The 22,616-nt window shown below is 56.5% G+C and overlaps 1 protein-coding gene across 1 annotated transcript in view; it reads right to left on the bottom strand.

Moving 5' to 3' along the window:
* The window catches only part of KIRREL1 (kirre like nephrin family adhesion molecule 1), a 79,235-nt gene that overhangs the window by 17,139 nt on the left and 39,480 nt on the right, over nucleotides 1-22,616 (bottom strand). The window contains exons 2-3 of the mRNA XM_030542553.1: nucleotides 4,723-4,872; nucleotides 2,812-2,961 (exon numbers count right to left, since the gene is read on the bottom strand). Of these exons, the coding sequence (XP_030398413.1) occupies nucleotides 2,812-2,961; nucleotides 4,723-4,872 (300 nt within the window). The remainder of the gene's footprint in view (nucleotides 1-2,811; nucleotides 2,962-4,722; nucleotides 4,873-22,616) is intronic.

The following is a 22,616-nucleotide window of genomic DNA, read 5'->3' as shown; positions in this document are numbered from 1 at the left end:
ACACTTGCTCAGTTTCTGTTTCTCCTCTTCACACAGATCCGGGGCATCCCTGCCCCCAGCCAACTCGCTCGGGACCTGGGTTTGAGACCCTGACTCCTGTGCTTTTGCTTACAGGCTGTTTTTGCCCTGGTGGTGAGAGCGCCAGTCTGGACAGCCATCCTGTCACCTGGCCCTGCCCTGGGGAGGGGGCACAATCAGAGCCCAGCTGGGCCTTAGGGGGTTTATCTCAAGCTCCCTTTGCCTCCTTAGAGCTGGCAGAGAGGAGATTCCCTGGCAGCATTGCTGAAAGGATGGGGTTGCTTGTTGTCTCTCCAGACCCCCCCCCCACCCCCTGTGCCACTGACTGTACAGGCGTCCTGTCACAGGGCTTCAGAGCCTTCCCCTAGTGCACCTGGCTGACCGGGCAGCAGGGCCATGGGGTGGGCAAGGGGAGGAAGGATCCCTTCCTAATGGCTTCCACCACCGGCATCTGCTAATCTCAGGCTGGGAGAATCGGACACAGGCTGTCTCCACATGCCCCAGCCGTGGGCCCTGAGTGAGTCCCCACAGCTGTCAGTCCTGCCCGGCCCCCTCTGCGCAGCATCCCTGCTCGGCCCCTCTCAGAGCTGGGCTGTGGTGGTGCTAAGAGCCGGCTGCTGGCCTGACGCCCCGCTGGCGAAGTGCCCCAGCCGCCGAGGAGAGATGGGGCTGGGCTGGGCTCACTATAACGGAGGCTGCTGGACACCGGCAGACCCTGCGAGTCCCTCTGGCTTTCTACCTTCCTGCACGGCCTGGCCTCATCCCCCATGTGGTCTCCCGAAACCCTTGCCTGGCTTAACTGAGTCACGGATGGGAGCACGACCGTCTCATGCAGCCCCCAGTGCACGGAGCTAGGAGGATGCATGTGTGGGGTAGCAGGCCAAGCTCCAAATAGCCTCTAATCCTTCAGACCCTGCCCAAACCATTCCCCACCATCGCCATTGCACGAGCCTTTCTAGCTGCTCCCGCACCCCAGCCCATCCGCCCCGGAACCCAAGCGACTGCAAGGAAATCTACAGTTGCAGCTGCACATTCAGTAATCCAGCCGCATCCCTCTCTCGCCTTCCCTTTAATTTTATCTCCCGGCGTTAGAATAAGAATTTCAATGCAAGAAAAAAAAAATCAGCCCCAAATTCCATTCATGCAACATTTCGATTGCGGCTTTTTTACAAGGCACAAAAGTCAGAGAAATCAAAGTTACGGCGCCCGCAGCTGCAGTAACTCAGCCACAGCGCGCATATAGATGAAGGCATTAAAGCGAGTGGCAGAGCCAGGACCTGCGAGGCTGGGGGAGGCGGCTGCGGGAGCGGCACTCCCGACTGCCCACGGAGCCGGCGCCCGCCCCACCACGTTCTTGGCCTTTAATTTTCGAGCGAATTGGTTTCGAAGGCTGGTGAAAGCGCTCAGGGAGATCAGGGTCACCGGGCACGAGCAGCGCCCCCAGGCTCTGGGGCAGGCTGGAAAACGGGATCCCCTCCCACAGTTGGGGTATCCAAGAGGGAACAGCTGCCGGCAGCCGTGCTAGTGCAAGGGAGGGGCTGTCGGGCCCAGGTCTCCCCTGGAGAAGCAGCCATGAATTGGGTCTATTGAGTGGGCATCCCCAGTGGAAAATGGACAGGAGTAGGGTTAGATGGCGCTCTCCTTTCTGGGTCAGTGCAGACCCCAGTGTCCCAGCCTGGCACTAGGGGGCGCTGTGCTGCAGGGATGGGGTGGTGGCTCCGTAGGGGGCACTCTCCTTTCTGGGTCAGTGCAGACCCCAGTGTCCCAGCCTGGCACTAGGGGGCGCTGTGCTGCAGGGATAGGGGTGGTGGCTCAGTAGGGGGCACTCTCCTCTCTGGGTCAGTGCAGACCCCAGTGTCCCAGCCTGGCACTAGGGGGCGCTGTGCTGCAGGGATAGGGGTGGTGGCTCGGTAGGGGGCGCTCTCCTTTCTGGGTCAGTGCAGACCCCAGTGTCCCAGCCTGGCACTAGGGGGCGCTGTGCTGCAGGGATAGGGGTGGTGGCTCAGTAGGGGGCGCTCTCCTCTCTGGGTCAGTGCAGACCCCAGTGTCCCAGCCTGGCACTAGGGGGCGCTGTGCTGCAGGGGTAGGGGTGGTGGCTCAGTAGGGGGCGCTCTCCTTTCTGGGTCAGTGCAGACCCCAGTGTCCCAGCCTGGCACTAGGGGGCGCTGTGCTGCAGGGATAGGGGTGGTGGCTCCGTAGGGGGCGCTCTCCTCTCTGGGTCAGTGCAGACCCCAGTGTCCCAGCCTGGCACTAGGGGGCGCTGTGCTGCAGGGATAGGGGTGGTGGCTCAGTAGGGGGCACTCTCCTCTCTGGGTCAGTGCAGACCCCAGTGTCCCAGCCTGGCACTAGGGGGCGCTGTGCTGCAGGGATAGGGGTGGTGGCTCCGTAGGGGGCGCTCTCCTCTCTGGGTCAGTGCAGACCCCAGTGTCCCAGCCTGGCACTAGGGGGCGCTGTGCTGCTAGGGGTGGTGGCTCAGTAGGGGGCGCTCTCCTCTCTGGGTCAGTGCAGACCCCAGAGTCCCAGCCTGGCACTAGGGGGGGCTGTGCTGCTGGGAGCAGGGCGAGTGGTTCGCTAGGGGACACCAGCATCAACATGGACTCAAAGGGGAGAGCGCCACCCGCTGTGTGTCACCCTCGCTGCTCCCTGCCAGTCTCCTGCCACAGAGCCACTTTGCAAGAACCCAACAAGGGACAGAGCAGAGTGCCTAGTCCAAAGTCGGACACAGCCATGCTGTGGGGAGAGGGGCCGGGGGAGCCCCGCAGACGAAGGCCAGGGGAGCAGGCGGCCCCTTACTCAGGACAGTGAGCTTGGCCCGCCGGGAGCGCAGTGCTGCCTCTGTGGCCTGGCACTCGTACAAGGCGTCATCCGAGAGCTCGGCGTCGGTGATCTCCAGGTTGTATTGTCCGGAGTCTGCCGTGCCGATGATCCGGTAGCGCGGCCAGGCTGCAGAAAGAGACAGGACAGACCGTGAGGCGATGGGACGCTGGAGTGGCACCATGGTATGCGCAAACTGAAGTGACACGGCACTGGTAGGGGGCAGTAGAGACGGGTTAAGGGACGATCCCCGGGGATCCCAAACCCCTTTACAGATGTGAACGATGACATAGGAGCTACATCAGGAATGGCTGGAGCCACCTCTGGGGCGGAGCATGACAGCTGTTTAACAACCACTCAGTAACACTGCGCAGGGATTGCTCACCCAGTGCCAAAATGCAGCCATCTCAGAGATGGCACGTGGCACCTGTTTAACTGCCACATAGCAATGCTACATGGGAATCATTCACCAGGCACCGAAATGCAAATGCATTTGGGGTGGGGCACAGCAGTGGCTCAACAGCAATGCTGCACAACAGTATAGGAGCTAGAGCGTCACTGCCAGAGTTGGAATGGAGCCAGAAGAACAAGGTTATCTTCATAGGAAAGGTGCTGTGAAATCTTAAACAAGCATGAGTGGTTGAGACTGCAGTTTTCCATCTCATCTGAAAGGCACAGGAGTATAAGAAATGCTGGGGCAGACCAGGGGCCCATCTAGCCTGGTATCTTGTTTCCAACTGCTGCTTCAGAGGAAAGTGTATGAACCCCCATAACGGGAGGCAGTGTGGCTTAGTGGCTAATGCACTGGCTGGGGACTCAGAAGATCTGTGTTCTGGTCACGGTTCTGCCATTAGTCTGCTGTGTAACCTTGGACAAGTCACTTCACTTCTTTATGCCTCAGTTTCCCCATCTGTACAATGGGGATAACAATACTGAGCTCCTTTGTAAAGCACTTTGAGAGCTACAGATAATAAGAGCTAGGGACTGTTATTAATTCTGGAATAACCTGCCCCAGGACAGGTGAATTTGTTCCTAATACCAGGTAGCCGGTGGCTTCTGAACAGCTTGTGTTATTATCTGCATAAACTGTGAATCCTGCTAATCTCTAGCACCCCATAGTATCTTGTGGCAGTCAGTTCCACAAGCTAAGTTTGTCCTATGGTTAAAAAGAGATGGGTCCTCTGGAGCTGATAAAAACCCTGGAGCGTGGAAGAGAATTCAGAGTGCAGGAAGAGAATGGGCCAAAAGAATCCTGGGTGTTCCCCTTGGAAATCAACGGAGTTTCGTCCGGGATTCACTCTGTCCTGCTTTCCACATGTTGGATGCCAGCCAGCCTCTTCCCCTCTCTCCATCTCATTCAGCAGGTGGTGCTGTTGTCCCAGCTATGGGCACTCCGCTCCCCCAGCGTGTGCCTGGCGGGGGGGCCCCAAAGGAAGACTGAGAGAAGGAAGGGCAGGGCAGGAGGGACAGATGAGCGCGGGGGGGAGGAGACATGGGGCAGCAAAGGAACAAAACCTGGATGTGCCAGGAGGGGAAAGGAGGGGGTTGCCAGAAAGAGACTCCACCACTCGATTGGCATTGGGAGGCGGGACGCCAGTGGGCTTGAGAATCTGGCACCTGAAGCTGTCGGAGGGGCCCTGGGTGTTCCCCGGACAGTGACAGGGTCCTGTTAATACCTTGGACTCTCAGGCCCATTTATTCCATTGACCTTAACAGCAGGGGCTCCCCGGCCCAGCCTGCAGGGAGAAGGGCACTGGGGGGATCAGTCGTGCCTCCCTGACTTGCTGCTTGTGCCTTGTGACTCCATCCCCATCGCTGCAGAGAAGGCTACAGTGAAGCGATGGATCAGCCCGACTCCCCCCCACCCTGCCCCGGCCGGAACGGCAGTACCTTTCAGCCCCTGCCCCATGCCCAGCGCCAGACCGTCTTTGGTCCATTGCACGATCCCGGAGTAGTTCAGCACCACGCAGGACAGGACGAGCCTCTGCCCGGCCACCACGGTCTGATCCTCCGGCTCCTCGCTGAACCGGGTCTGGACAACTGGGAAGGGAGAGAGGACGAACGTTAGCGCCCTGGGAGGGAGGGACCCCGCACAGCACCGAGCACAGGGACCAGCTTCTCCCACCAGTAATGTTGGGGGGGGGGACTGGGGAATCGGAGGGGAGAGCGCCCCCCTCTTGAGCCCCCACCCCACGGCTCCCTGCAGCACAGCGCCCCGTAGCACCACCCTGGGGTCAGCACAGAGCCAGAGGGGAGAGCGCCCCATCCTGAACCCCCACCCCACGGCTCCCTGCAGCACAGCGCCCCGTAGCGCCACCCTGGGGTCAGCACAGAGCCAGAGGGGAGAGCGCCCCATCCTGAACCCCCACCCCACGGCTCCCTGCAGCACAGCGCCCCGTACCGCCACCCTGGGGTCAGCACAGAGCCAGAGGGGAGAGCGCCCCATCCTGAACCCCCACCCCACGGCTCCCTGCAGCACAGCGCCCCGTAGCGCCACTCTGGGGTCAGCACAGAGCCAGAGGGGAGAGCGCCCCATCCTGAACCCCCACCCCACGGCTCCCTGCAGCACAGCGCCCCATAGTGCCACTCTGGGGTCAGGACAGAGCCAGAGGGGAGAGTGCCCCATCCTGAACCCCCACCCCACGGCTCCCTGCAGCACAGCGCCCCGTAGCGCCACCCTGGGGTCAGCACAGAGCCAGAGGGGAGAGCGCCCCATCCTGAACCCCCACTCCACGGCTCCCTGCAGCACAGCGCCCCGTAGCGCCGCACTGGAGCACTGGGGTCAGCAGCGAGGGAGGCGAGCAGGAAGAAGCTGCTGAGTGTGTGATGCACTGGGTGCATTTTGGGTGCTGAGCACTCTGGAAGCCTGCTGCCGCCCCCACCCCCCCCGCGCCAGTGTGTGTGTGGTTTGTGCACAGCCGGTGTGAAGCTGTGTCTGGGCCGGGTGTTATGACGTGTGCCTTTTGTGGGAGTGACGCTGTTGTACTGTGTATGATTGTTGCACCACGTGTGCTGTGTACAGAATGGCTCAGCGGGTGTTTCATGTAAAAGGTGCCTGAAGGCATGTGTGAACGTGTTTTGAGGTTGTGTGTTCTGCCATGAGCATTGGGTGTGTGTGTGGGGGGGGTGTATGGTGTGTAGTGTGTGTGTTTTGTTCATGTGCGTGAATGTGTGTCTGCTATGTGCATTACGAGGGTTGTGTGTTCTCCTGGGTACAGTGTTTGTCTACATGTGTGTTCTGTTTTGTACAGCCTGAGTGTATCTAGTTGTGTGTTCGGCTGTGTACAGTGTGTGTCTTTGTTGTGGGCAGCCTGTGTATGAGCGTGCACCTAGGTTGTGTTATTTACATGCCAGTGAGTGTGTTATATTGTGTAGGGCCTGTATGTTTGTGTGTATCTAGGTTGTGCATTATGCTGTGTACAGTGTGGGTCAATGTGTATGAGTGTATTAGGCTGCATACAGTATGTGTGTGTGTGTACTGTGGACAGCCTGCGCGTGTGTGTGTGTATCTGGGTTGTGTTACACTGTGTACATGTGTGAGCCGATGTGCACGAGTGTATTAGGCTGCGTACAGTATGTGTGTGTGTGTATTGTGGACAGCCTGCGTGTGTGTGTGTGTGTATCTGGGTTGTGTTACGCTGTGTACATGTGTGAGCGTGCAGTTTGCCTGGGGCTGGCTTCACCATTCACAACCAGCCCCTTCCCTCTCGTCTCCCGGCTGGGCCCAGCCGCCCCTGTCCACAGCCACCTTGTGGGCCCTAAACCCACCGGGGCACCGGGTTTCCAGCCCCCCTGGTGTCCCCTTGCCCCGCCAGGAAGATCGATAGCCGCATCTTTCCACAACAGCAGCTGGCCACGTGGCAGCGAATTCACAGCCAGCCCGGGGGCTACTGGGCATCGACAGCGGGACGGGGAGGCTCAGGGTGGGGGAGTCTCAACGCTTCCTGGCCTCCAGGCAGGGCCGGGCTGGGGGAAAGCGGCACGTTGAAGTGAATCAAGCTGGCACCAGCCAGCAGGCTGAGCCCCGAGCCAGAGGGAGAGGAGCTGGCAGGGCCCCGGCCGCTTGGCAGCCTGGCTGGAGACAGCTGGGGTTCTGAAAGGCAGCACGGGGCTGTGCCACGAGCGGGTGGGGGGCACCGACGAAGCAGGCGGGGGGGGGGAGCTGCGGTTTCTTTGCCGCTTCTCTCTGTTTATTGTCGGTGGCACCCTAGGGCCTGGTGGGCCCCAGGCACACAGCAGGGCTCCCGGCGCTCGTGCTGTACGAATACACACCACTTGCTTTACAAGCGCGTCTTTACCCCAGCAGAGCCCTGGCAGCTACGGGGAGCTGGCTGAGTTCTCTGCTCAGATCTTAGTTATTACTACAGCAGGGCCCCAGCCCCTGGCATGAGTGCTCGGTGCTGTACGAAGACAGGAGGAGGAGGAGCCGGTCCCTGCCCAGAGAGCAGTCTGCCCTGGTGCCTAGTGGCTAGAGCTGCAGGAGGGAGGGGCTACACATCAGGATGCCTGGGTTTTCTTCTGGTCCTGGGAAGGAGTGTGGGATAGTGGTTAGAGCAGAAGGCTAGGGTCCTTGTTTGTCCTCTTTGAGAAAGAGCAACCGGCAGCCGGTTAACACCTCACCGCCCCACGCCAGCTTTGGGTCAGGCCGGTAGCGAGCACCAGAGAGGGAAGAAGCTGATGCCCCTCAGTCCCGACCCACAGGCCCCTGCAATCCCAGCCCTGGGCTCTCCCCCCAACAGCTCTCTCAATGCCCCTCTATCCCATCCACAATTCCCCCACTCCCTCCTTGCCAGTGCCCCTCGATCCTGACCCACAGACCCCCACCCACTATTCCAGCCCTGGGCTCCCCACCCCAGCTCTGCCAGAGCCTCTCAAACCTGACCTGCCGCCTCCTGCTAGCCCAGCCCTGGGGTCCCCACACCCAGCTCTGTAATGAGCCCAGGACATTGGAGACTCAGCTGCCCTTCTGGGCCTCAGTTTCCCCATCTGTAAAATACGGCTTTGTAAAGTGCTTTGAGGTGTACGTATGATAAGAGCTAGGGATTGGTCCTGGGATGAGCTCAGAAGCCCCCTGCCCTCCCCCCCCCCCCGACCATCTCACCAGCCCTGCTGAGCTCTGCAGAGGTCTCCCAGCCAGCCGCGGGGCTCAGCTGGGAGGGGAGCGCTCACGGCACTATGCTGGGGCAGCTAGAATGGATGCGTTTGAGGCTACGGCATTCACGCAAGACAGCACTAGGGCAAGCCAGATGGAGATGAGACCAGGGAGATGTAATGGGGCCCCCTTCCACTCCCAGGGGCAGTGGGGTGACCTGCCAGGGCTCTCCAGGGCCCTCGCCGCCCCCCCACCCTTCAATGCGGAGTGAGAAGGGTTTGGCCAGGCCGCAGCAGCTCTGCCCTGCGAGAGGCCGGACGGAGATCTGGGGCCTTGCAGTCGACTCAATGGGATTTCACGGGGGCGCTTTGATCTTCGACAGACCCTGGCACGGCATTTCTGGAGGGGAGGAGGGGGATGAGAGGCAGAGAAAAAAGGATGGGGGGGTTTGGAAGGAAAGAGATTCTGGAAAGAAGGAAGGAAAGGAAGAGGGGGAGGAGAGGACAGGCTGGGGGTGAGGAGGAGAGAGATCAAAGAGGAAGAGAGATCAGAGTGAGAGAAAGGGGGGGCGAGAGGTGGGAGGAAAAGCGAGTGGGATCAGAGAGCGAGGAAGCGCAGGGAGGGGGAGGGAGCAGCGAGACCCAGAGCAGCCCCCCAGCGTCTCTTCACAGCCCCCGTGTCAAGCAGGTGCCCACCCAGAGGCTGGCGACGCACATCCCTGCCTGGGTGGAGGGAGGAGACTGGGTGAGACCCACCATCGCTCCGGCCAGCCTGGCCAATTCCATTTGCCATCCAAAAGCTGTTTCCCCCACCCCCCACCAGCAAATCATCATCATCAGAAAAACGGCACACACCCCAAGAGCCGCAGTGAAACGAGCCAGCCCCCCCGACCCCCGACGCCGAGCAAGGAGCTGGTCCCTTTCGCTCCGGCTCCGCTGGCCGAATGCAGCCCCGGCCCCTCGGAGAAATGCCAGCAGGGCAGAGGCGCGTGCCTGGGTTCTGTTCCCGCTACCCCTTGTCCTCAGCAGGGCTCGGCCAGGGCCCCCAGAGAGGAACCCGCTGGGCCAGAGCCACAGCGCCTGGGAAGCTGGGTTCTGCGGAGCAATGCCCATTTACCCTCCTGGTTGTTCTTGCCCAGTCTCGGCATCCTGCTAACCTTGGCCCTTCGAGCCCCCAGCGGCACTGAAGAGGCAGAGCAGGGAAGGGGCCGGGCGGCCGAGCCAAGGAGGTTGGTCACAGCACGTGGGGCTCCCCCCCAGAGCTCAGGAGCTGAAGAAACTCCGGGCAGGCTGGCTGGTGGGTGTTGGTGACCAGCAGGAGGCGCTCTGCTCCTCTGAGCACCGGCAGAATCAATGCCCTAGGGGCAGTCCAACCCCCCTGCCCCCCAGCTTGTGCTCTGGGGCTCTCGGCAAAAGCCAGAGCGGTAGCCCCAGCTCACCTCTTCCTAGAGCAGCGGTGACGCGGGGATCTGGATTGAGGCCTTACCCTGCCCTTGGTCGCTCCGGCCGGGTCAAACGGGGCAGCTATCATGGGCTACTGTCCGCATTGCAGTAGCTTCTAGCATCCCTACTCCTGGGCCAGGACCCCAGGGTGCACTGTGCTGTACAAACCCAGACGCCCCCTGCCCCAAACAGCTTGTCCTTCAACTCCCCCCATCAGAGCTGTGGCAGGGCCCCCAGAGGAGGCTGCATTTCGGTGCTGTTTAGGAATCCCACAAGGCGCTCCAGAAGTGCGAGGAGATGACGGTTCTTTATTAAGGTCTCTCAGCCAGGCAGACCAGACTAACAGAAACCCTTGCAGCTGTATTGATCCTGGAGGGAAACTGATGGCTGAGGTAGATCAGGGGAGATCTTTTTATTGGGCCAACAAGTGTGGTACAGTGACAGGTGCCTTCAGGCTGGGAACCGGAGCAAGGAGGGACTTTTGTTGTGCATTGCAGTCACCCTGCTGCCGCTGGGGCTCTCAGGCTGCTCGGAGCCCTCCCAGCCTCCCGCAAAGCCTGGTGCAGGGAGTTTCCTTGAATCAGGAGGCGTTTTGATAGACGCTCTGTAAGTAGGCGGCTGCTTCGAAGCCCCGCGCTGCCTGCTTCTGAGCAGAATTGTCATCCACCCTCACCCCAAGCCAGGCCGGGCAGCGCTTTGCGTCTGCGTCATTTCCAAGCTGGATTCGGCCTCTAGCCACTGGCTCACAGAGCAACCGGCACAGCTTCACTACCCTGAAAACGTCCCGAGGGGGTTCGGTTTCCTGCCCACCTGGCATGGAAAGGAATTTGGAAACCTTGGAAGGGGCCATCCATGGGTCAGCTCTGGGCCTTCAGACTTGTTTCCTTTGCCTCGGGTCTTTGGATCCTGAGCTCGGGAGCGTCTCTAGCTCCGTGTCCGTACAGCACCTAGCGCAGTGGGGTTTCAAGGCCTCTAGGGCTGGCTGTAAGACAATCAATGATTATTCTACATTTCCACGGTGTGTGCGTCCGGATCCAGCCAGCACCAGGACATTGGTTAGACTCAAGCTTGCGAGAAGCTTCTGGGGGTTGGTTTGAGGTTGTTCAGCCCGGCTTCAAAACTGAGCTGAGTCAGCACCGAACTGAATTTGCTGGCCACTTAGCAGCACATCGCACCCATGGTACAGGCTGACAGAGCAGGAATCCCGCCAGGGCTGACCGTAACAAACAGACCAGGAGAGGTGATTCTTCAAAGCCTGCTGGGAGCTGCAGAACCACACAAGGAGAGGGTGGGAAAACATTCCAGGCAAGTCTGTCATTTCATCCTCTGTGGGCAGAACAGAGCTTGCCCAAGGGATGGGGAAATCAAGGCACGGCGAAGGGAAATGACCGACTTAAAGCTACAGGCCAGAGTCAAGAATCCTGACTAACAATTACATGCTCTAACCATAGCTCACATTTTTTGCAAGTTGGGAATAAAACAAAGGAGTCCTGGCTCCCACTCCTCTGCTCTAACCAGTAGCTCACACTGCCTGCCAGAGCTGGGACAAGAATGCAGGTATCCTGGCTGTCAGCCATAGTCTCAGCCCACTCGACCCCACTCAGAACAACGGGCAGAAATGACCCAGGTGAATTTTCCAGTGGCACCAAGCCGAGCGTCTCTGTCTAGTCCCGCTGAGCTGCAAGATTGCAGACCGAGCCAGGAGAGAAGCCAGCTCTGGCCAGGGAAACGGGTCGGATCTGAGTTGGGAGAATAACCCTAGTCCACCATGATGTGGCAAACATGTGGTCCCGGGGCCTCACGCAGCGAAGGCTGAAGGGTGATGAGTGCTTCTCGGGATGGTCCTTGGACAGCGTGTTACGCAGGGAAGAACATAAATTTAAAAGTGCCCTCAAAACACAACCCCCACCCCCACCCCCAAACCAGCTCTGCTGCTACTTGATCACCTGGCCTGATCTGCATATGTAAATGATATGCAGCTACACCCCCTTTGCTCTGGGGTCATTGTCAGACTGGGACGGATGAGCATGCGCCGGCCCCCAGCACAGACCCGGCACAGCTGAGCCCCGGGGAGGATCCTAGAAGGGCCGTGGCGGGGAGAAGAGACTGGTGGGGCTTTCGCTGTCCAGTCAGTCCCCTCTCCTGCTCTCCTGGGCCTGTGAGCCTTCCGGGGTGGAGGGAGAGTGGACCAGGGCAGGCGAGTGGCAGCCTTGAGCCAGGATTTCTGCTCCCTGCCCCCCAGTAGCAATAACGCTGTGTTTAAAGAGACACTGGCCAGCAGGCAGTAAAGCACCAAGCCCTCCCTGGCAGCGGGCGGCACCTAAGCTAAAAGCGGGGGCCACGTGGACACGGAGGGTGCGCTCTGCGTCTTCATCCCCCTGTGCCCCCCGCAGCATAGGGCAACCCTGGGGGGTTTTCATCGTCCGCTCTGGCTCGGATCAGCCCAGCCAAGTCCCTGCCACTGCACTGGCCTCGGGCACTGCTGCGTCCCTTGGCCTCTCCAGCCCCCTGCCAGCAGCATGCGACAGTCCAGGCTCACGAGGACTGAAACGCTTTAGTCTGACTCGAGGGACTGGGCTCAGGGCAGGGTACGCTGTGGGGCCGGGGCAGGGCACCAGCCCTTTGCCACGGGTCTTTATTTCACCCCTTGGCTCGGGGACGGCTGGGAAGGAGGGACCCTGAGCTCAGCGCAGTTGCTGGGGGGGATAGGACAGTCAAGCGGGGCAGAGGGATCCTGGAGAAGACGACAGTTTGGCTGTTTGCCACAGCAGAGCAAGTTGAAAGTCTTTTCTTGTCGCTAGGCCTGGCCATTATGCTAAGGAGACAGTTGTCTTCCAAAAGGTTTGCTGCTTAAAAGGCATGCCGTGTTCGGCCTCACCTCGGCCCCGCGCGTGGCAGCAACGTCAGCAGGAGATAAATTATTCACACCTCCTGGGCTGGACTTTTCTACCCTTCCTCTGATCCCCATCCTCCCACCCTTCCTGCGTGAGCTGTGTGTCCTGCTGCCATTTGTGTTGTGTGTGTATATCCAGGAGCGCTAGTGCATGGGTGTCCATCTGAATGTGCATTTGCACAAGTATGCGTGTCTATTTCCATGCATTTATGTGCGCGCACACACGCCTGTTTGTGTTGGTCTTGCGTGTTTGTGTGTGTGAGGCTCTCTCTGCGTCCTTCTGGTTGTGGGTCTGCAACTCCCTGTGTGCGCTTTTGTGCGTCTGCGTGTGTTTTTCTCTTTGGGCACGCGTCTCTCCATTTGTGTGCGCGTTAGTGAGTCCGTGCATCTGTTTGCATGCATGTCTCTCCACCTGCGCACTGGCCTCTGTCTGTGCGCGGGGGTAACTGGCGGGTCGGCCGGACCGTGGGCCGAAGAACAGAGATGAAAAGGAGACAGGAGCGTAACGCGAGCGAGTGAGCAGCGCTGCGGAGGAGACACGCAGGCTGCTGGGGGGAAAGGGGTGGGGAAATGCACACTCCAAGCCTTGTCTGACTCTATTTATCAAATGAAGGGCTGATTAAACCCTGGGGCTGGCGCTCCAATCTCCCTCTCTCTCCTCTCGCTATTAAACTCAGGGTTCAAAGAAAAGCTTTTTATTCGCGCCGACAGCTTTCAGATGGAACTAAATCTCTCCGCGCTCGACTTTTTTTCCCCTATGTATTTTATCCGTCCACTCCCCCCATCTTCTTCCCCTTCTCGGTACTTTTAAATTTAAGCCTTTTTCACCCCCCCCCCGAGTTTTTCACTTCTATTTATATTAAAATAATAAAACAAAATACAGAGGGGAAAAAATCCCCCCTCACCCCCGGCTGGTTTTATTCTCTGGGAGAGAAAAGAGGATTTGGATTCTCCTGGTCATGCTTGGCAGAGCGGAAAGGGAGAGATTTGCACATTGGATGGGGAAGGAGGGATTGGAGCAGGAGGGGGGGCTAGGGAGAGATGGGAGGCTGGAGGGACTGGATGGGGCAGGGTCCCACTCAGGGAACAGTGGCTGGACTGAGCCAGGAGCGGGACCCATTGCTGCATCGACAGGCGGGAGGGCTGCTGCACCGGCGGCAGGGGGTGTCCCTCTTCCTCTCTGATCCCTCTTTAATCTCTGGAGCAAGGGAGAGGATGGTAGGAGGAAGACCCTTAAGAATCCCCCTTGTGCCAGGACCTCCCTGGCTGGTGTGGACCTGGACCCCCAGCATAGGGGGCGGATTTGGGGTGGAATGCACTGTGCTGTAGCCATTCTCTGCTCTGCAAGGGCGGTGGGGAGCAGTGAATTAGAGCAGCCCTGAGGCTGCTCCAAGTGACACCGAGGACCATGCTAGAGGGAACAGGGTGGGGTCTATCCCACATGGCCTCCCATGCCTGCCCCAAGCATGGGAGCCAAATGGTTGGGGGTCAGGAGCTCAAGTTCTCTCTCCTGTTTCTCAAGCAATTGAGGTTCTGGTAAAATCTTCTCTCCTGGCCTGTCCCAGTCCCTCCTCCCTTACCTACCTCAGTCCCTCCTCCCCTCCTCCCTAACCTGCCCCATTCCCTCCATCTCTTCTCTCCTGGCTGCGCCATTCCCCTCCATCCTCCCCCTATACTGCCAGTTCTTTTTCTTTATCCATGTATTGTTATTAGCCTCTGGATGACTGTAATACAAAGGAAATGGATATTAATCATTTCTTTGTGGCAATACGTGCCATCCCCAAAAGAAACCAGGCCCCACTGTGCCAGGCGCTGCATGGACACCTTATGAGAGACAGTCCCTGCTGGGAAGAACTTAGAATCTAGGCAGATAAAGAAAGATGGGAGGGGAAACTGAGGCACAAAGCAGCAGTGACTTGCCCAAGGATACCCAGCATGTCTGTGTCAGAGCTGGAGATAGAACTCAGGAGTCCTGGTTACACGATCAGTGGGCCATACCTTCTCCACCGGCTGCGAGCAGGAGCCAAGAGTTCTCAATTCCTGGCCGTGGAACCCAGGAGTCCAGACTCCCAGCCCCTCCCTGCCCTTGTACTCTAACCGCATCTTCCAAAAGGCAGCAGCTTGAATTTCTCCCCTCCCAGCTACATCCCCCCCCAATCACCGGGCTTGTCACAGGCACGGCAGCCTGGCTGCAGCTCCAAAGTTTAGAGCTGGAGCTGCGATTTGCTGCTGAGCACGATTCAATTAAAAGCCCGGGAGCGAAACAGCTTCGACATGGTCCCTGAAATAACCCACGAGGAGCTGCAAAGCAGCAGCGCGAAGGAAACGGGGGGAACCGCCCTCCAGCCGGCTCGGCCTCAGATTTACACAGCACGGGCTGGCAGCGACTGCACAAACCTTACCAAAGTCACTGGCGAGATCTACGCCCCATTGTGCTGGGCGCAGGACAAACAGCCCCTGCCCCAAAGAGCCCAAGATCTCCCTTGGCAAAGGGGAAGCTGAGTTCCCGAGGGGAGAGGGGATTTGCCTACGGCCACGCAGCAGATCCAGGAATAGAAGCCAGGTCTCCTGAGTCCAAATTCAGTTCTCTACCCTGTGCGCTGTCTCCCTGCCTACCTCGGGCTGTGATCTCGCCGGCTAACCAGGGTCAAGGTGAGCACAAAGGAAAGATTTGATTCTCCCCCCGGGGATAAAGGACGAGATAGACCAAAGGTTGACGAGGGATGGCTCGACACCCAACCAGCTGGGCCCACTGCCCTGATCCAGGGTGGCAGGGACCAGTGGTTGGCTCTGCCACAGCAGGAGATGGGATGCCCAGCTAGACCGGCTTCTGGCCTGCATCTCTCTGGCACAAGGCAGGCTATCGCGCTAAGCAGAGCGCCAGTGGGGCTTGGTAGGAGCCGGGCTGCCGGAGTTGACAGTGCAGAGACGCGATTGGACATGGCACTTCCCTTTATTCCACCCCCCTCAATTAGATCAGGGGCTATTTTCGGAGCGGCAGTTCGGGCCTTTCAACTGAGCACAGACATTTCCAACGGCAGAAGCGTCCGACGCTCACGAAGGGCAGATGCAAAGAGACAGACCTCAGCGACAGCTTGGCAGCGCTGGGCAGAATGCAGGAATTGCACGGGGGAGTTCGGCCAGCGGGGGTTGTTACAAGGAACCTGGCTCTTGCTTTTTGGACCTGATAATTAGCCGCAGCCGGGACTAGCCGGATACAAATGGCTCTTTGTCCCAAAGAGATTGCTACTCTGGGTCTTCTAGCTCGCCTGCCTTTAAACTCCCAGGGCCAGAGGCTGGGCCCAGCGGCTGCCCACCCCACCCAAAGGGCAGGGCCTTACAGAACAGAGGTAGGAGGGGAAATAAAGAGGATTCAGCGGATAAACACCCTCTTGCCAAAGTGCTTTCAAACCTGCCCCTGGGCTGGGGCTTGGAGACAGGAAGCTGGGACTGGTGCTCCTGCTCCAAGCTGCAGGGGTGGGTCTGGAGCCGGAGCAGAACCGGGGGTCTCCGTGGCCTGATTCTCAGGGACATTCAGCAGACAGCACTTAGAACCAGGAGGGAGGGTGCGAATGCCCCCCTGCAAATCTCCCCGGCCGGGTGCAAGCGTTCTGCACTCATCCTGCTCCCAGCTTAGTGGGTGAATAGCGGGACGGCAACTCTCCTGGCCTTCCTCAGGCCCCATAGGGGGAAGAGCAGCCCGCGTCTGTCAGGTCCACGAGGGTCCCTTTGCACTGGTGCATTGCACGTGGAGATCGGGCCCAGCAACTCTGGATTACAGCAGTGTGGCTCAGAGTGCAGCTTAGACCTTAAGACCCACAGAGCCCTCAAAATTTAGCTCCGAGCTCATGAGATTCCCTCCTCAGCCAACGACACACCCATTACTTTGGGGGGATCAACATAAGCCCTGGTAGATACAGGAGGCGGCAGGGTTTGCAAAACCAAATCCGTGGGGAGGTCAAATCTTAGTGGGTCTCATGCACTAAAATTGGCAGGAAAGATGGGTGTTGGGAGGCAGGTTTTCCAGGTTTAAAGAGGATGATCTTTTGGTTAATGCACATGACTCAGAATCAGGACTCCTGGGTTCTATTCCCAGATCTTCCACCAACCACGAGACCTTGGGAGGGTCACTTCATCCTTCTAGGCCTTGGCTCCTTCATGCTAAGACCGGGGTTCAGGTGCCTTCCAATTTTGTCTCTGCTGCAACCCACAAAATCCCTGCTGACCATGTAGGCACCTCAACTTTCAGGGTAAAAGTTCCCTGAGCAACTAAGTTTCTGCTTCTGCTGCCCAGCAGGTGGGTACCCTAATGCCCGGATTATAAATTCATTCACCGTCCACTGGCCCAATGGCTATTTCACTGCAGATAAATACTTAAGCAGTCACTGTGGCAGAGAGAGGGGCAGAGAATGGGGAAGACTCTGTAGTCATCATTCTTTACCACTGCCCCAACTTGTGTCTCCTATAAACTCCATCAGCCAGAATTTCATGTTTTCCTCCAGGTCACTGATAGAATTGTTAACCAGTGTAGGGCCAAGAACGGATCCTCCCAGAAACACACCCTCCTGATGAGAATCCCCGCTCTACAGGGACATTTTGAGCCCTATCCTTTAATTGGTTTCAAATCCATTTAAGGGGTGATTTTGTATCATTCTAGTTTCTGAATCAAAACATCACGTGCTATCAAGTCAAGTGCCTTACAGAAGCGAAGTGTATTTCATCAACATTATTACCTTTAGCAACCAAACTTTCAAACTCTTCAAACAAAGACAATATGTTAGTTTGACAAGCTCCATTTTCCATAAAGCCATGTTGACTGACTTTAATTACATTACCCTCCTTTAATTCTTTATTAATTAAGTCTCTTATCAGCCATTCCATTATTTTGACTAGGATCTATTTCAGGCAGACAGGCCTATAATTACCCAGGTCATTCCATTTACCCTTTTTCAATATTGGCACATTAGTTTTCTCCCAGTCCTCTGGAACATCCCCAGTGGGCCAAGAATCCTCGGCCAGTTCTTTTATAACTCTTGAATGCACGTTATTGGGACCTGCTGATTTCAAAATGTCTAACTATAGTAGCTGTTGTTTAACCTCCTCCTTAGTTACTGTTGGAATAGAAAGTATTTTGTCATCAATGTACGCCAGGAATACATCATCTGACGTTTCCCAAAGGAAAGAACCGTTCTGAGCCTTAATTTGTCAATGTTTGAAATGCACAGTGAAGCACTGGGAGAGAAGGTGCTATGGGAATGCCAGATTATAACAAATATGTGGCCAAAATATTTTCCACGGTTGTCACTTTGTGGCTACTGGGAACATCACAGCGACTACAGGGTCAGAACTCAGCTCCTCATGTTCTAAAAAACACTAGAGCCAACGGAAAATTGCCACAAGCCGTTAGCAGCACAGGGACTATGACACAGCTGTGTATTTCTGATTCCATCTGGCAGAGGGTATCCATGACTAGGCAGTGTACCGTATATGAATCTAACCCATCTCTCAAAGCTCATACACACTCTTACATATTTCTGCTCGTGTAGAAAAAGAGAAAAAAAATCACCACTTCAATTCAACCTCCCCCCAGTCCCAAAAAAGCATCTGTTTTCCATGTACCAGAATCCAAACCCGTACGAGAAGCAGAGTGAACTACAAAGGGAGCGTGAGGCAAACACAGACTGACAAGGGGATGCAAATATCTCCCGGTAACGCTGGAGATTGTGCCTCGGAAGAGAATTGGCTCTCACCTGTCCCAGCAGCAGCATATGGCACAATAACAGGTGCGACAAGCACCGGGTGCATCTGGGGCATCGGGAACATCGCAGTAGCAAGTCAATTTTGCTCCATCCCAGACGGGCGGGAGGGGAAGAACAGGACCTGGGAATGTTTCATGCACGGAGAGCGAGAACAAGGAGCAGGGAACGTGCTTTTGGATCAAGACGATAAGAAGAATCTGTCTCTCCAGGATGGACTGGCAGGGGAAGGGCTGGCCACAGGGAGGGGGGCTAATGCCCATACCCATTTTAAGGACTTGAGCACTTAGGCCAAAGGAAAGGAGAGAAATCCCTTGGCAATGGAAGATATGGATGGGGAGATTAGCCCAGGGCCCGGCTGCTTGAGCAGAGGGCGGGGGGGCTGTCACGTGCAGGAAGGGCTCCTGGGCTGCTTCTCCAGCTGTCCCCAGCTCCTCCCTGGGGAAAGGGGTTAAATGTTCTGTCATGCCCCTCGGACTGTCACAAGCCCTGGGGCAAGATGCGGGAAGTGGGGAATGGCCATCCCAGGCTGCTTGCTTGGCTGGCCCATCCTGAGGGAGCTACTGTGGCTACCGCTGGCGGCTGGTGTCATTTTAAGCTGGGCATTTCAGGACTGGAGCCATTCGACACATCGCTCCCCATTACCCAGCAAACACCCCCCCCCTTCTCCCTGAAGCCCCCTTAATCAGGCATTGGTGGCTAGTGGTCAGAGCTTCAGGAGACCTGGATTCTCTGCCCAGCTCTACCAATGGAATTTTGGGTAAGCTTTGGCAAGTAATTTCACCACCCTGTGCCTCAATTCCCCCATCTGTAAAATGGGATTAACAGACCTTCCTATCCTCTCACCCATTCAGACTATGAGCTCTGTGGGGCAGGGCCTGTCTCACTCTGGGTCTGTGCAGCCCCCGGCACCATGAGGCCCCCTGACCTCAGCTGGGACCTCCAGTTACTGTAATACATGTAATAGCTGAGCAGAGCTCTGAATCAGCAAGAGGAGTTTTGCCCTTGGTTTTTCACTAATTGTGGGGTTGTTTAGTACATGGTGGGTGGCTGGTTTCTGGTATTTAAGTCAGAGATAGAAAAGCTCTCAAGGGAAAGGATGCTCCAGTTGTTTTCATTTTTTAAAAGGCAAAATTATAAAAACAAATGAGAGGGAGAAGGCGGTGGGGGGGGAATATCTATTCTCCAGTGAACATGTTCATGACACCGACAATTGGGGACCCCAGCATCTCCCCTGCCCCTGCATGGAACCCACTGGCGATGCTTCCGCCATCTTCAACGTGAGTCACCCACTGCGGCGGCCCCCGAGGCCTCAGCCGCTCTCTGCCAGGGCTAAATTGCCCAGCAGGGAGGGGTGGCTTAGTGAGGACACTGCCAGTGGAAACGAACGGGGCCAGATCCCCAGAGCGCTCATCTGGCTTGTTTGACGTCACTGCTTTACAGCAGCTGGGGGTCTGGCTCTGGGTTTGCAGACAACAGCACCATCGCGCAGGTGTGCTGCTACGGCATGAGAGCCTTCTCCCCTGCCACCCTCGCTCACACGGCCCAGCCTCTCTGCCTCCTTCTCTTTTTGGGTCAGTGATGGAAAACAGACTGTAATAAATCTGTGGCTACCTAGGATCTTGCTGCCATCCCTGTGCCGCACTCCAAAGCCACTCGCAATTTCACAGCACAGAAACCCAGCAGAACCAAGAATTCTCCTGCTTCAAAAACCCAGGCCACTCCTACCTGGGCTAAAGGAGAATCAGCATCAGCATCTAGCAGTATAGGGCTTATGACACAGGTGTGCAGCTTTGAGTCCAGCAGATGGCAGTGGTCTCTCTCACATACAAATGAGCCAACTCAGTCTCCTTTTGTTTGGGGCACTCTAGGGTCTATGACACACACCTGTGCAGGTCCGAGTCCGTCCAGCAGAGGACAACAACGACACACATTGAAAGAAACACAGGCCAAGCCAATTTGTTACACTGTAACAAGTCCATCTGGAATTCTGGGCTCAGACTCAGATGGGGTTAACCCCCCACTAACAACAGCTGCTTCCAAATAAAGCCATTTGGTTCTTCCCCTCTGCCCCTCTCCTAAAATAATTTCTGCCTGTTTGAAATTCTACATTATTTATATATTCTGAGAGCCCTTAGGGCCGGCTTGATTTTCCCAGCGACAGTGAAAGTGGAGGGGTTGGGGGCAGGGAAGCAGAGTGAACCCAAAACTGTGGGAATTCTGGCTCCGGCAAGGGTAGTGAACGTTAAAGAGGCGGCAGGACGGGTACTACGATTAAATAATCAATGGCATCAGAGGGGAGAGGTGACGTGAGACAGGCCGACCGGGACTCTGGTCTTGCCTTGCTTTTGTCCTTCTGGCCACAGTTGAAATGCTTTCAGCTAGTCAAACATTTCAGCGTCCCCGTCTTTGCGTTGGGATGGAAAAGTCAGGAACTCTCCACAGCTGGAAACGGAGCGACCCTGAGAGAGAAATCCTTCGCTTTCTTGGCATTAGTTAGATTGGAAGCTGTTATGATCAGTCCACCAAGCACCTAGCACCTCGAGGCGCTGGCCCATGACTGGGGCTAGATGCTATGATACAAACAATAAATAATCCTACGCGACGGCAGCCCTGCCACCTCTTATGACCGCATCACATCGCAAGCCTTCCCAGCTTGATGTTTCACTTCAAGCCCTCAGCTCCTGGAGTCACATGAATTGGTGAGATTCTCCACTTTCATGTTAACCCCCCTGAAGTCTAGCCCCTCCTGGTTGCAGAGAAAAGCTGGACAAGGCAGCCCCTCTCCCTCCCCAGAAAGGCTCAACATCTAGAAGGTAGGAAAAAAAATACAAAACACACAACGTCGGGTTAAAAAAAAACCCTCATGGTTTCTTAAACCAATCTCACGGTTCATGTGGGGCCTGCCTCCTGGTTCCTGAATGCCTGGGAGCTGGCAGAGCTAAGATAGGCAGAATTTAACATGGCCACTTATGTCCTCCGACCCCAGCGGGGCCTGGTTCTGTTTGCAAGGAGCCCCCTTTGCGCTGTAATTGACATTGGCTTTAAGGCCCCTTGAAGCTGCCAACGGTTAATGGGACTCAATCGGCTTTTGCTCCTGATTTCTTTCATTCCCTCGCTCCCCCTCGCTATCTTCCATCTCCTCTCCAGTCCCTCTGCCCCCACTTCCCATCCAATCTCTCTCCTTCTCTCTCGGGCTCTGAAATAACCTAATGATTTCTCATTTAACTGCCCATCCCCTCCAGGAGAGAGGCGCCATGATTGCTTGTGACACCAATCTCACAACAAATTTAGCACCTCACTTCCCGGCCGATCAAATATTCCACCTCGATTATCTCCTGGCCACAGAGACGGGGCGTTTCGCATCCAAACGAGCGGAAAACACCTTCACTGGACGTCAGCCTCAATCAGTTTCATTTTCCGATCAGCTGGATGGGTGGAGGGGCAGAGAAGGAGGTGGGGGGAAGCATGCATGGACGGGGATGGGCAAATGGACTGAAACAGAGGAGACACCTATGCTGCTGCGCCTTGGACCTGAGTTTCATTGACCCCATCACATCCTTTACTCCACTTTGGCTGTGCAAAAGGCCTTACAGCTGGCCTAGCTGGATTTATATCCCCTTACCCTTGCCAGAGTGGTGCAAAAGGACCTTGTGTGAATAAGGATCAGGCCCCTCGTGTGTTCGTTTATGCCATGACACAGTGAACGCCCATCGCTCTTGTTTCAATCCAGTGGAGTCTCCCGCCTGCTCTGGACTGGTGCAGGGTGCCGGGACCGATGGCACCAGCGGCCAGATTCCAAACCGGTATAAAATAGGTGTGACTCCAGTGCAGGCAAGAGAGTGTTGACACCATTTCAGCTGTGGTCAGGGAGCCAGAAATGAGGGACTACATTTTATCTGGCATGTAAGTGCAGTGATGTTACATTGGGGGTGGCTGGGGTCAGGGTGAGGAACAGAGAGTCTGCATACATGAGGGGCCAACCAAACCTGGCCTGCCTGCTCCTTTATGCTGAACGAAAACACTGCGAGAGAAATTCTCACCACAAAACAATTGATTTCAGTGAAGCTAGGGAAAGACAAGGCTTTCTGTTCTGTTTGTGGTTCACCCGGTCCAGGAAAGGGGCTCCTAGAGACAGCCCACAACAAATAATTATTATTAACAGGCTGATTTCACCTGAGCCCTGGTTACTGGTGGAAGCAAATGCCACAACACAGGAAGCCAGCTAGGCTGAGTACAATATTTAGCCCCATTACTTTTTTAATGAGTTGGTTAGTCTATGAGAACGCACGGCTCTCTACTGGACACAACAGTATTGCACAACCATGTGTCATAAGTTCTATAGTGCTAAAACCTAATGGGGATTCTCCTTCAGCTCTAGTGGCAGGGCCTAAGACTTCAAATTATGAGGATCTTGATTTTGTCCACATGCAGGCCCGAGTGGAATCTCAGTGCATTTTTACTGGCCATGGGGGAGATGCTGCTCTCACTCATGCTGAGATCATGGCCTAACTGGTTATAACGATCCCTCTGTGATGCAGCTGCCCGAATATCAGACAGCACCTCCTAGTGGTGAGCTGCATTATACCCAATCTACACAC

The sequence above is a fragment of the Gopherus evgoodei genome, chromosome 24 (genome assembly GCF_007399415.2).
Source record: "Gopherus evgoodei ecotype Sinaloan lineage chromosome 24, rGopEvg1_v1.p, whole genome shotgun sequence".
Classification (NCBI taxonomy): Eukaryota; Metazoa; Chordata; order Testudines; family Testudinidae; genus Gopherus; species Gopherus evgoodei.
Note: the sequence above shows the minus strand (reverse complement) of the source record. Positions and strands in the feature narration are given on the sequence as shown.